We start from the raw sequence: 12,376 nt of genomic DNA on the forward strand, positions 1-12,376 counted from the left end.
TTTTAATTTGAAGCAGCCAGGTAGCTGCGTTTCCAAGGTGCCTGCCGATGCGGGAGCATTCCTCAAAGCAGCCAGCCCATCCATTTGCGTCGGGGGAAAATTAGGGCTTTCCCTGACCTGGTGAGTAAACCAGTTAAGTCATTTCCTCCCCCAGAAAACCATCCCATGTCCGCGCCCTCCGATCCCACAGCCTTCAAGTCTCCTGACTGAGCCACCCAGCCCTCGCGCCCCGTTTGACCCCTCCACATTTCGCAGCACCCCGAGCCCCGGACAGTTTCTGCCACCCTAAGGGACTACAATCCCCGGCATGCCCCACGCGGCCTTGGGGACCACGTGACCGCACTTCTCGCCGTCAAGCGGCCACATGACCCGAGGAAAATGGCTGCGTTGACTGCGGAAAACTTTGCAGCGCTCCAGAGTCTGCTGAAGGTAAATTGGAGGGTGAGGACAGCGAGAGGTAGATCCTTTGTCCCCGGGATTTTAGATGAAGTAGGAATTGAGGATAAACGGACGTCGATTTGGAGCCACGACTCTGCCACTGCTTCTTGGTGACCCCGGGCAACTCGTTGCCGCTTTGGGAGCTGTTTAAAAGAAAGAATAAATTTAATACCGGCCCGACAGTAGTGGGGGAACAAATAAGATAATGGTTGTGAAGGCGCTGCTGGCTTTCCTCATCGGTGCATTACGGTGGTAATTGCTAGATCCACGTGGCCAGTTCATATTGCATCCAGCAGCCCCTCTGCGCTCGGTAGCGGAGAAATTACCTCTGCGTGTGGCCAGCCTTGAGCAAAGTGTGCGTTCTTCATTCTCCGGAGTCCTGGGTTTTCTGTGCTTGCTTTGACCTATATTAGGGCCCCCCAATTCTCCTGTTCATCATTTGAAAGATTGTGAGGTTTGAAGGGTTGTACTTCACAGGACTTTGTAAGGATCAAACAAAATGATGGATTGGAGTTGTTTAACTTCTGACTTCTGGTATAGGAGGGGGCGGTTATATCTTCTTTCATAGTTTTTGTCAAGAGCTGACATTATGCATCTATTTTTCTGTCTTTCTCGCAGGAATATAAAGTCCATGAGGGACGTTTTTTTCAAAAACGCCAGATGATGAGTTAATTATACACAGCAATCGGGTGGGGCACACGTTCATCATTCACGGCACAACATTCATCATTGGTCCATGCAATGGCCCCTCTGTTGTTTTAACCACCTCCCCAGTGTTCTCTCGTATTCTTCACCCGTAAAGGCATCTAACGTTATTCACAAATGTTTCGCCAACAAGTGTACCCCCAACACCTGACACACATGTGCTTAATAAATTGGATGTATTAATGAATGAAGTAATAAATCTGGGTGAGAGTAGGGCCACAGTTCTTGCTTCGGTGTTTGGCTGGAGTAGAGCAGTTACTGTGTAAGGTTTTCCATTTTGCTAGGCTGGCCTTTTCTTGGTCCCTTCGCTAGCGAGAGCAGGTATTTGTTGGAGGTTTTTTCTTTTTGCACCCATTGGCATTCTCAGTTGCCCTCTTCTTCAGCTCGAAGCCTGAGTTATATGAACAGAAAGAAAACCCAGGGAACTCACTGCCATGTCATTTCTTGGACATGAGGTCCACAGCAGGTCTGTCTTTTCTCCCCCTGTCAGAGTCCTATTAGGTTTGTTTTCTGTCTAGCGCCCAGGGATGTGAGTTGGGCTTGACAGGAAGAATAAGGAAAAGTACTTCGAATCCATCTTCCCAGGAATGAAAGTGTCCTGTGCCCCTTTAAATCTGGGGTCTCAAAGGTGTTACATCATTACATAATACAGAAACACTGCTATGTTGTAAAACGTCTGTTTTCATTGACTATTTTCCACCTGTGAATTAATTTCTAGGCCTCCTCCAAAGATGTTGTCAGACAGCTATGCCAAGAGAGCTTTTCCAGTTCAGCCCTTGGCTCAAAGAAACTCTTGGATCTCACGTGTTCCAGCTTGTCTGTGACCCAGGAGGAGGCGGAGCAAGTAAGTGTGGTCAGAAATGACCTTTGGCCCCTGGCCTCTCAACTCATTAGTCTCTTTCTTGGCCTCACAGTCACTGTTGTGGCCAAGGAAATTTTTTCTCCTTAAATGTCTGTTGACATTAAAGCAGCTTAAAACAGATTTTTTTTTTAACGTTAGTGAACTTAAAAACCTTTGTTTTGAACTTTCATTTCCTTGTTGTAAATGAATTATGGATGGGAGAACTTACCCATAATCAGCACTCCTGACCATTTCCTTTTCAGACTTGTTACCTAGACAGTGTGGCCAAAAGCCAACCTTTTTATGATTTTTCTTTCCCAACCTGTCACTTACCGATGCTCATTAATTGTCAGTTGGAGCTCAGGCAGACTTTTCAGGGACTGCTGGGCAGAAGCTCCAAGGCCTGAGTGCTGCTGGGGAGGGTGTGGAGCTGGACCTCACCTGATCTCAGCCGACGGCCAAGAGGAAGAGTAATGGGATGCATGTTATGTAGCACTCTTAACACAGGAGTTCATCCAAACTGGCCATTGTTGTCGCTATTAAAATGGAGCTTTGTACATTGAAGTTAGCTGTAGAAGAGTAAAAGGCAGAAGCAATATGATAGATTTGAGTCAGAGACTTACTTTGGGTTCCCCAAATGTAGACCCTGAGGCAAAGATTTGGGAGCAGGTAGTCATTGGGAAGTGATTCTGGAAACCATAAAGGAAAAAGTGGGGAAAATTAAACAGGGAAGAGAGACAAACCAATAAAAGGGAGTGTGTTAATGAGCGGTTACTGCTGTGGGCAACTGGGGCCCAGTCTTAGGAGCCTGTTAAAAAGCATGTGGAACACACCCCAGGATTGTGCCCTGGAGGGCAGAGAGGTTAGGGCATTTATCCACTAACTCCCAGTCCTCCTCAGTGAAAGGGTTCACGTCCCCTCTCTGGTTGTGCCTGTCTGTGGCTGAGCAACCTCCAAAGGCATCAGAGAATGCCCTAAAGCAGAGGAAGTTACCTTCGGAGAGTCTTCTTGGGTTCAGCTAAACATTGTTATATCCACGCTGGGCTACAGATTCTCTTGGAAGATCATAGAGGGAGCACAGTGTCCTAGCACTCCTCCTCCACAGGGCAGTCTACACAGCCAGCCTGGAGCTGGTGGTTCTCTTCGTCCTCCAAGGTGACCGCCTTGGGGCAAGATCATGACACTCCTACCAGTCTGGATTCTATGCCCAAACCCCACAGGAGCCAGTACCTCTGGTAACAGTTCCGTGAGCACAGCCTCAGGTTCTGGCCAGGGACAGGCAGCCACACTTGGGGAACCTCCACACGGAAACTAATTACTAAAATTCTGAATTCTTCAGCACACTAAAAATATATGTTTTTGCCAATCTGACAAAAAAATAGATATAATTTTGATTCATTCACACGGGCTGGCTATTCTTGTATTGGCTATTGTCATTCTTTTAATTTGACAGTGTAAAGGAATAGAGGTCAGTGCCCCTGACTAAACAGGTATTGCATGTTTTAAAAGTCATGTGGTACCCAGGTTGAAAATCGCCGGGCTAGAAAATTAACTGAAGGTCAGAGTCTGTGCAGTAGGAAAGGGTACTTAGTAACTCTGCTCGAAAGCACAGTTTCTGGCAAGTTGACAGCTGCCTATGTCAGGTGGCTGCATCTGTCTTCTAAAGCAGCAGGTGAGCTTAGGGACAGGCCGAGGCATGTGGGCATCTGTAGCAGAGGCCTCAGGACTCATGAGACTGTGTTGAAAGGCTGTAGCAGTGTGTGGCAGGCAGGGGGCCAGAGCCCTGTCCTCTGTCACCTGCCCACTGTCCCTCACCACCCAGGGCTCCCATCTCTCCTGCAGCTGCTCCAGGCTCTGCACCGCCTCACCAGGCTGGCAGTGTTCCGTGACCTGACCTCCCCTGAGGCAATTCTGGCTCTCTTTCCTGAAAATTTTCACCAGAACCTCAAAAACCTGCTGACAAAAATCATCCTGGAACACATGTAAGTGCTCATTTCTTGAAAGTTCCTTGTAAGGCTTACGTTGTTTTATTCCTGTTTTAGAAATAGTAGGTTCATTTTTAAAAATTTAGGTGTGTATTTATTTCTAGAGGGAAGGGAAAGGAGGGAGAGAAACATGAATTAGTTGCCTCTCGCATGTGCCCTGCCGGGAACCGAACCTGTATCCCAGGCATGTGCCCTGACCCGAAATCGAACTGGCGACCTTTTGCTTTTCAGGATGACGCCCAACCATCTGAGCCACACCTGTCAGGTTCATTCTTGAAAAGCAGACACAAGTAAGCAAAAAGGAAAGCCTAACCCTACCACCCAGATTAGCAGCATTAATTCCTTAGTGGAGAGCCTCTGAGGACCTGTTTTTTTTTTTTCACTTATACATGTAGAGAGAGGTTTACCTTTTTGTTTTTAACACAGTGGAATGATGCCATTTTATAACTTTGTTCACTTGCTTAATTATTTTCTTACTGGGTTAAAGGCAATGGACGTGTTGAGGCTTTGGCTTTATGCTATCGAGCGGCCATTGTTAACACCAGTAAGACACGAATGTGCCTTTCTCCCCAAACCTTCACCAGCGCTGAGGGAATTTTTTTTCCTATTCTGTGTTTTTTCTGTTTTACACATGGCAATTGGTACCTCATGTCAATTTGTATATCTTTGCTGCTAGTGACTCCGTAAATCTTTTCTGTTTGTTTTTTTGGTCAGTTTAATTCTTTTGTGAATTTATCTATGTATTTTCCTGGCTGGCCAAATCCTTTTGAACACAAACAATTTAATCAGATTTGATGAACTACTCACTGGCTAACAGCAGGTTTGAAAAGCCCTCTTTGATAGTAGTAACAGAGAAGGCCTACTGACAGAGGATTTTGTTGTTTATTAAAAAATGTCCTCATACGTGACCACATTTTGTACTGACTCTGTCTGGCATATCACTATACTACTATTTGCTGTAGCATCAGACAGGCCTGTTTGGGTGTGTTTTGCATAAGATGTAGTGCGTGGCCCTGACCCGTGTGGCTCGTTTGGCCATCATGTCTGGCAAAGCGAAAGGTTGTGGGCTGTTTGGTTCCCGGTCAGGGCACATGCCTAGGTTGCAGGTTCTGACCTGTCTGGGGAGCATGTGAGAGGCAACTGATTGATGTTTCTCTCTCACGTCAGTGTTTCTTTCCCTCTCTTTTCCTTTCTAAAAATAAAGTTTAAAAAATAAAATAAAATGCAGTGCATGTGTAATAGACGCTCAATAAAAAGAGAATAGGTTTCCCTTTTCTCTGTTTTGTCTCTGAGAATGATGGCACAATAAGGTTACAATACATTAAGCCTTTTGGTTTTTTTTTTAAGTTGTGAAAACTGATAGTACTTGTGGCCTTAAAGTCACTGAGCTTTACAAAACAAACAATAGACAACTGCTCTTCTGTGTGAGGTTATCTCTGTGGTCCTTTCCTGTCAGAGACGATTACAGGTGTGAAGATCACGGAGTGGGGGAGGGGGACAGAGGCCCAGGTCCACGGGCCCCTCTCATTATCAGAAGGCTATTTTCATCCCCTTTACACAATTTTTAGTTCCTCTTTCTCTCTTAAACAGATCTACTTGGAGAACTGAAGCCCAGGCAAATCTGAGTGAGTACCAAGAAATCTGCCTCCTTCTCCTCACCCCTCCCTCCCAGCCCCAGCTCTGAATCTGCCAGATGGCCAGAGTTTTTAAACAAAAATCAAAGCGAGTTAACCTAATCCCAACCGAACAGTGCATGTTGTTTTCCTTTTCGATTCTGCTTTTTAAATTCTATCTGATCATAAACTTAATATAATGTAGACATGTTGTTAAAAAAATAAATAAACAAATACCAAAGCAGTAAGTGAAATACTTAAAATAATGATATTTCCATTAGGAAAAAAGAACATAATTGAAATAAGTTTGAAAGATTGAATGAAAGTGGATGTTTAATAAGTGATCACGAAAATTACTCTGAAACTTAAACTTCACCATGCTGAGGCACTGCACCGGCATTAACTCATGTAGTCCTCCCATAACCCTGGGAGCTAGGCTAAGATTATCCCCATTTCACAGGCGAGGAAGCAGCTCGGAGTTTAGGCAAGTGGTAGACCCCATCTTCAAGCCAAGTCTGTCTGTCTCTCAAACAAAAGCTCTTCCCACCACTGTGGAAGCCACACATTCCCTGAGACTCGGGCCACAACCTCAGCTTCTCTGCCTGGTGTCACTTCTCCTTCTGCCCTGCCATCTGGAGGGTTGGGTGCCCAGGCAGGGGCTGAGTGCAGGGGGCACGGAGCAGTGGCCACCGCCTGTCTGCCCCCGTGCTGTATGACTGAGACGCATCACACATGGATGCCCGCAGAGCTGCCTGTCTCCGAGCCGAGGCTCAGTCACGCGGGCGGCGCGAGCTCTGAGCGGCACTGTCCCTCCACAGTCTCTCTGCCACGTCTGGTCGACCTGGACTGGAGAGTGGACATCAAGACTGCCTCCGACAGCATCAGCCGCATGGCCGTCCCCACCTGCCTACTCCAGATGAAGGTACGTCCGTTGTCACCCTCGCTAGGAGGAAAGAAGGGGTGTCACCTACTCGGCACCCCTGTGGGCCATCAAAAATAGCAGTCTCCAAAGTCTGGGGATTTCTAACTCCATAAATAAAAAAATCTCTAGCTCCCCCCACATACAGTATTTAGTTATAAAGTCTGTGTTCTACTGTATTGACGTAGACATGAAACATAAACTGAGAGTAGAAATCTTAAAATAAGACAAACACAAGACATAAATTTGAAAAATAATTTGCTGATACCTAAAGGTTACCTTCTACCCTTACTGGAAAGTTTAGCTTTAACAGTGAGCGCGCTCATTCAGATTTCACATGGCCTTCTGGGTGGTTTGGTATACTGGAGCCCCCTTCTCGTCACTGCGGGTAACGTGGCCGATGCAGAGCTCCTGTTGGCAGTTGGAGACGTGTCTCTTCTTCATTTTCTCGTTCCCATGATCTTGCCTCTTTAGTGTTATCTTCACTTTACAGTTATTATTATTATTATTTTTTAAGATTGTATGTATTTATTTTAGAGAGAGGGGAAGGGAGGGAGAAAGAGAAAGAGAGAAACATCAAAGCTGAGCAACATCGATCAGTTGCCTTTCATATGTGCCCCAACCAGGGACCAAGCCCATAACCCAAGCGTGTGCCCTGACTGGGAATCGAACCAATGACTTTTCGCTTTGCAAGACAACACACAACCATCTGAGCCACACCAGCCAGGGCTTCACTTTACAGTTCTTTTCAGGAACCTTTATAGGCCAGGTTTCCATTTTAAGGGTTTGTTTAATTAAAACTACAAAATGGAAGGCTGTATTTACTTAGCCAAACACCTAGAAACTCAACACGTGTGAGAAAATGAAAACGTAAGGGTGCCTTTAACAACTAAGTTTTTAAATATTAGTGAAGCTTACCTTAAGATATAAATAATTACAAGTAGAAGTTGTAATACAGGTGTGGGCAAAAGTAGGTTTACAGTGGTTCGTATGATTATGATTATTACAAAGCTTTATTAACTCAAGAGAGTGTACAGTGCACTTACTGGTAGGTAGAATCTAGTAAGTGCTCAAATTGCCAGCTCTCATTACTTATACATTCTTACAGTCTGCTTGCTATACTCAAGCACGCTTCGATGCAAGAGTTCTTTATAAACCTACCTTTGCCCACCCTGTATTTTTCCTGGATCCCACTGGAGCCTTCTGTACCCCTAGTGCCCATCATGTAAATTGCCAATAAGAACACGTGATATCTTCTCACTTGACTGCTGCGTCAGGGATGAGTGAGCCTTGGCTTCTCTGACCCCTGCCCTGAGGACTCGTTGCAAATGGAAACTGACCCCCAGCCTCTGAGGCATATCCTTCCTTGTCTGGTTGCTAAATGAATGACTCTAGGGCTAGGACTGTCTGGAGCTCTGAGCAAAGAGCCTCTTCAGAGGTGCCCCTTGAACAGGGTGGGGCTCATGGGTCCAGGGCTCACCTACAGGCCACGTGGGACTGAGGGGGCTTTGACTTTGGGGTCATTTTCTCTTTTCAGATCCAAGAAGATCCCAGTCTATGTGGGAACAGACCCTGCGTCTCAGCTGTCACCATGGAGCTGAGTAAGGAAACTCTGGACACTATGTTGGATGGGCTGGGCCGCATCCGAGACCAGCTCTCTGCCGTGGCCAACAAATGACCCCGGCCAGCTGCCAGCCCCAGCTGCCGTCAGCAGTGGCGCGCCTCCCGGCACCCGGCGGGCGGCCCTGGTTGCAGCAGCTGCACCAACAGCGGGTGGGGTGGTGGGGACAGAGAGGGGCTGCCATCCAGAAGGCGCAGTTGCATTGGGGAGAAGCAGCCACGCCCCCACGCTGCTCTCACTCAGCCTCTCTTCTGCCCTCTTTCCGACGCTGGTGGGCAGAAGCCTCCGTCTTTGGAAGGTTCCCGTGTGAGACGTGATTGCCACAGTGGCCGGTGAGGGAGCCTTTACGTCGTCGGCTGCCTAGGCATGGCTGCTTGGAGAGCTTGTCTAACACGGTCCTTTCCAGCATGAGCTCAGATTAGTTCATTCCCAGCCCTGCAGCCCGTGGGGGGAGTCGGGTGGACAGCGCGAGCAGCTCCCGCTTCTCTGTCAGAGAAACCGGGCAGACCCCACAGGGCAGGGTCGCTGCATGGTGGCCCACCTGCCCTAGGGCCAGAGCCTTCCCCGATCCCTCAGCCCGCTGGACCAGCTGGCCACACAGGGAGTCTGAAGGGGGGGCCTTTTCCTTCTTCGTGGGGCTGGCGGCCCCTTGATAAACGCAGCCACTTCAGGGTGAAGAAGTGGGAGTGACAGAATAAACAGCAGTTCTGAAAACTTCATGATTCTGGTTACGCTCCTCGTAGCTTCTGCGCTTAGCCTGATCCTGTTGCCCTAGGCTGGTGCTGCCTGTCCTTTGTAAGGGTGACCCCAGCTTCCCAATTCCAGCTCAGCCCACGACCACAGTGTGACCTGCAACCAGGCACGCGGCCCTCACTGCCTTCCGTGCGTCTCATTAAAGCAGAAGCAAGGTTGACCGTATGTGCTTGTCATGTGAGCTGTGACATTTGAAAGCACTCCTTTGAGTCTAACCAAACAAGATCATATCTGTCACATGCCTGACATGTCACAGGGACTCAGTGTAGCCACAGCCTTCTCTCTGACTGGCCTCTCGGGTGTGGAGGAGGGCACGGGGGAAGGGAAACTTGGATTAGAGGACAGACTGGAGTCAGGTGGCCCGGGGTGGAAGCCGGCTCCACTTCTTAGGGGTAAGGGCTTGACCTCTCGTCCTCAATTCTCCCACCTCCCCAACTTTTAATTAAATGAGGATGATAATATTATCTAATCTAGGACTTCTGTGAAGATTAAATGACATAACGTACCTAAAAGCACCTGACAGTGGCAAATAGGAAGGGCTTGATCATGTCAGCTTTCATATTACTGGGAAGGAGAGTAGACAGCCCCTCGTCCATCGGTTCTCCGACTCTCCCAGGGCTGTGTGACTGGTGTTACCGCCCCACCATGGATGAGGAAGTCCGCTCTTTGAGGTTAAGGCAGCTGCTGGCAAATGGCCTCATCAGGACTTGGGCCCAGATCTCTCTGGCTTTCTCTCCTGCCCAGGGCTCTGCAAGCGACATGGCATTCTCTGACCTGAGCTCCATTTGGAAAATACGGGAACTGAGGTAGAGATGAGAAATCTGCCCACTTGGTGAGATACCAGGAAAGACAAGGAGAAAACCCCAGGTTCCTTCTTTGTCTTCCGGCTCCTGGAAGCTGAGCTTCCTCCTGTGAAAATGGCAGTGTTTCACCTTTGGGGGCCACACCCGTGGAGACTGTTGAGAGCTGTGGATCCTTTCTGCAGGAAATGAACATGCAGTTTTTTATGTTCAATGACAAGTTCATGAACCGTGGAAGGCGGCCCACTCTTCTAGTTTGAGCGTCTTGAATTCATTCCCCTATTTTTCCTCTACTCCCTGTGACCCACAAAGATCTTCAAAACCCATTCTCTGGGCCTGTGTAAAAGACGAGCTTGAAGCAAGGAGCCTAGTATGGGTGTCCGGAGAGCTGGACGTTTCTTTAGGCAGACCCACCTGAACAGACCACCTGGTAGCGTGGCAGAGAAGGCGTTCAATAACTGGAGACTTCAGTAAATATTGCCACCCTTTATCTCATGCCCATCTAAGGTGCTTGTTTTCCACTGTCGGGGAAGATGGATTGTCGACACCATATATCTGGTTGACTTGACCCTACTTCATAGAAACCTACCTTCTGCCTATTGATTTCAGAGGGAGCGCTTTCTTTCAGTACTCGCCTGGTTTCCTGGTAGTGCTGTCTGCACGCTGTCCTTTCCTGACAGAGCAGCACGGTGTGCGTGTCCAGACGGCACCCGCAAAGGGCAATGATAGACCTCAGTGGCATCCTGGCTGCCCAGTGCTTTCCGCCTCTCCGGCCACAGGGCCGAGCCCTGGCTGTTATCATGGTCAGTCTGCGTGTCCCACAGAGATTGTCCCACTATTGTACGTGACTCATGTTGGGCCAATCTGAGTCTTTGCCTACAACCTTTTTCTCGGCTGGAATCAGCAGCCAAGACCACTTCCTGCCTCTGGGCTCTGCTAGTGGGGCTGGGATTCCTGACCATCTTCACACTTGACACATCTGCTGGGGAGGCCAGCCCAGAGAAAAGCAGCGTTCAGAGGGTGCGAAGGGGAGAAAAGACCCGATCCCGTACGGTCTCCCTCAGAGTGGTTCCACCGTGCCCAGGGTTTGCTGGAACCAGGAATGGAAAGACATACAGACACAGGAATAATGGATACAAAGGAAGAAGTTTATACTCGTGGATCCCTAGACGGAGGAGGCACAGCGTGAAGGGCCACACAGGGGAGGACCGGGGTTGGGCAGGAGGCAGGGCGATGGGGCAGCAGGGCTTTTCCTGGGGTTTTCTCAGGGAGGAATGGGTGAGGGAGCGGTGGACGCTGAGCACGCTTAGGGTTGCCTAGTTTGATGACGTCGTCAGGCCCTGGGCTATAGGAGTGGTCCCTAGCTGTGCAGCACCTGGTCCTGGGTGACCCAGGGCTGGGGAGCATTGGCTTCGTGTGTGAGAATTTGATAAAAGATGGAGTTGCAGGGGTGACTACAGATTGGGGTGTGTGGGTATCCAAGGTGTACTCTCAGGGGAGTTGTTTGCAGTCTCTCGGAATTAGCTCACCCTGTCTCTTTGGAATCAAACCCTAAATGCCAGAGCATCAAGAACACAGAAAATGAAATCTACTCAATACCAGCTTGTGAAGCAGCAGTAGCAGACAATCCCGAGGCTGCAGTGGCGTTGAATAGAAGAAGTGTTTATTTCTGCGACACGGCGAGGGAGGTGGGGGACAGGAGGCGAGTGCTGTACTTGCTGTAGTTGCCAAGGGGCCCCAGACCCTGCAGACTTCACCTCAGCATCCTTTCTCATGACAGACATCATCGCCAGTGTGGCCAAGCATTTGAAGTAATTTTTTGGATGTCTTAGTGCTGCTCCAACCCCTCAGGTCAGTGGAGCATCCATTGATTGAGTGTGTGTGGGTTTTATTGCGAAGGAGCTGCGTTGGAACTCAGATCTGAGTCTTGACGCTCAAAAACTGTTGGTTTCTCCATTCCTGCTCAATTTGGGGAAAGGAAAACCTGCAATTCTTCCCAGACGACCAAAGCATTCCCTTAATCTTGGGGCTTTCAGCTCTTCCTCATCCACCCTGCCTTCTCACTTATATCTGGGTCTTTTCCTGCTTGTCTCCCTTTTCTGGTGGTTTTCAGGGCCAAAGGCTTTCACGGAAGGGTCAGGCATTTGGGTCTTTCCCACACCAGCCGGTTCTCTATAAACACACCGTGGGCACTGCCTCCAAAAGTCATTAGTCAAGCTCTGTGGTCTGGTATTTAGGAATTTACAGGAAATGAGTCACTGTGGTGCAAGAGGCTCTCCGTTATTTTGTTCCCTAAGCTGAGATGTTATCAGAAATGAGAGGGTTTTTGTTATTCTCCTAATACAGTTTTTGGAATCCAGAAACCATTGGCTACCTGGCATTTTGAAAGTTTTCCAATGGTTGAACATTTACAAGAACTGTTGGAACCAGTAATCGCTGATTTGCAAGTACTGATAATTCCTACACATTCTGTTACCTGCATGATGTTGACTTTCGCACTTCCTTCGTTAGTGCTCACATTTCTGCGGTTTAATGGCCCCTTTTACAACTACTTTAAGAGAGGAAAAAAGACTTCCTACTAGTATTTCCTGGTTGGTGCCAGAGGACCCTGATCTCCCAGGAGAGAGAACCATTTTTCCTTTGAGGAAATGTCAAGAGCTCATAAAAGGAAGTCTGGGAGGCTGAGTTTCTGTCAGCCGTG

At 48.4% G+C, this 12,376-nt stretch overlaps 1 protein-coding gene across 1 annotated transcript; it reads left to right on the forward strand.

Moving 5' to 3' along the window:
- Positions 1 to 344: 344 nt before the first annotated feature.
- On the forward strand, positions 345 to 8,841 carry COMMD9 (COMM domain containing 9). Its single transcript, XM_090262583.1, has 6 exons — positions 345 to 429; positions 1,862 to 1,987; positions 3,827 to 3,966; positions 5,560 to 5,594; positions 6,401 to 6,504; positions 8,039 to 8,841. The coding sequence occupies exons 1-6, from the start codon at positions 379 to 381 to the stop codon at positions 8,177 to 8,179; spliced, it is 597 nt and encodes a 198-aa protein (XP_090118709.1). The 5' UTR covers positions 345 to 378; the 3' UTR covers positions 8,180 to 8,841.
- Positions 8,842 to 12,376: the final 3,535 nt, after the last annotated feature.

Source organism: Furipterus horrens, unplaced genomic scaffold (genome assembly GCF_987537825.1).
Source record: "Furipterus horrens unplaced genomic scaffold, mFurHor1.1.pri manual_scaffold_2, whole genome shotgun sequence".
In the NCBI taxonomy this organism is placed as follows: Eukaryota; Metazoa; Chordata; class Mammalia; order Chiroptera; family Furipteridae; genus Furipterus; species Furipterus horrens.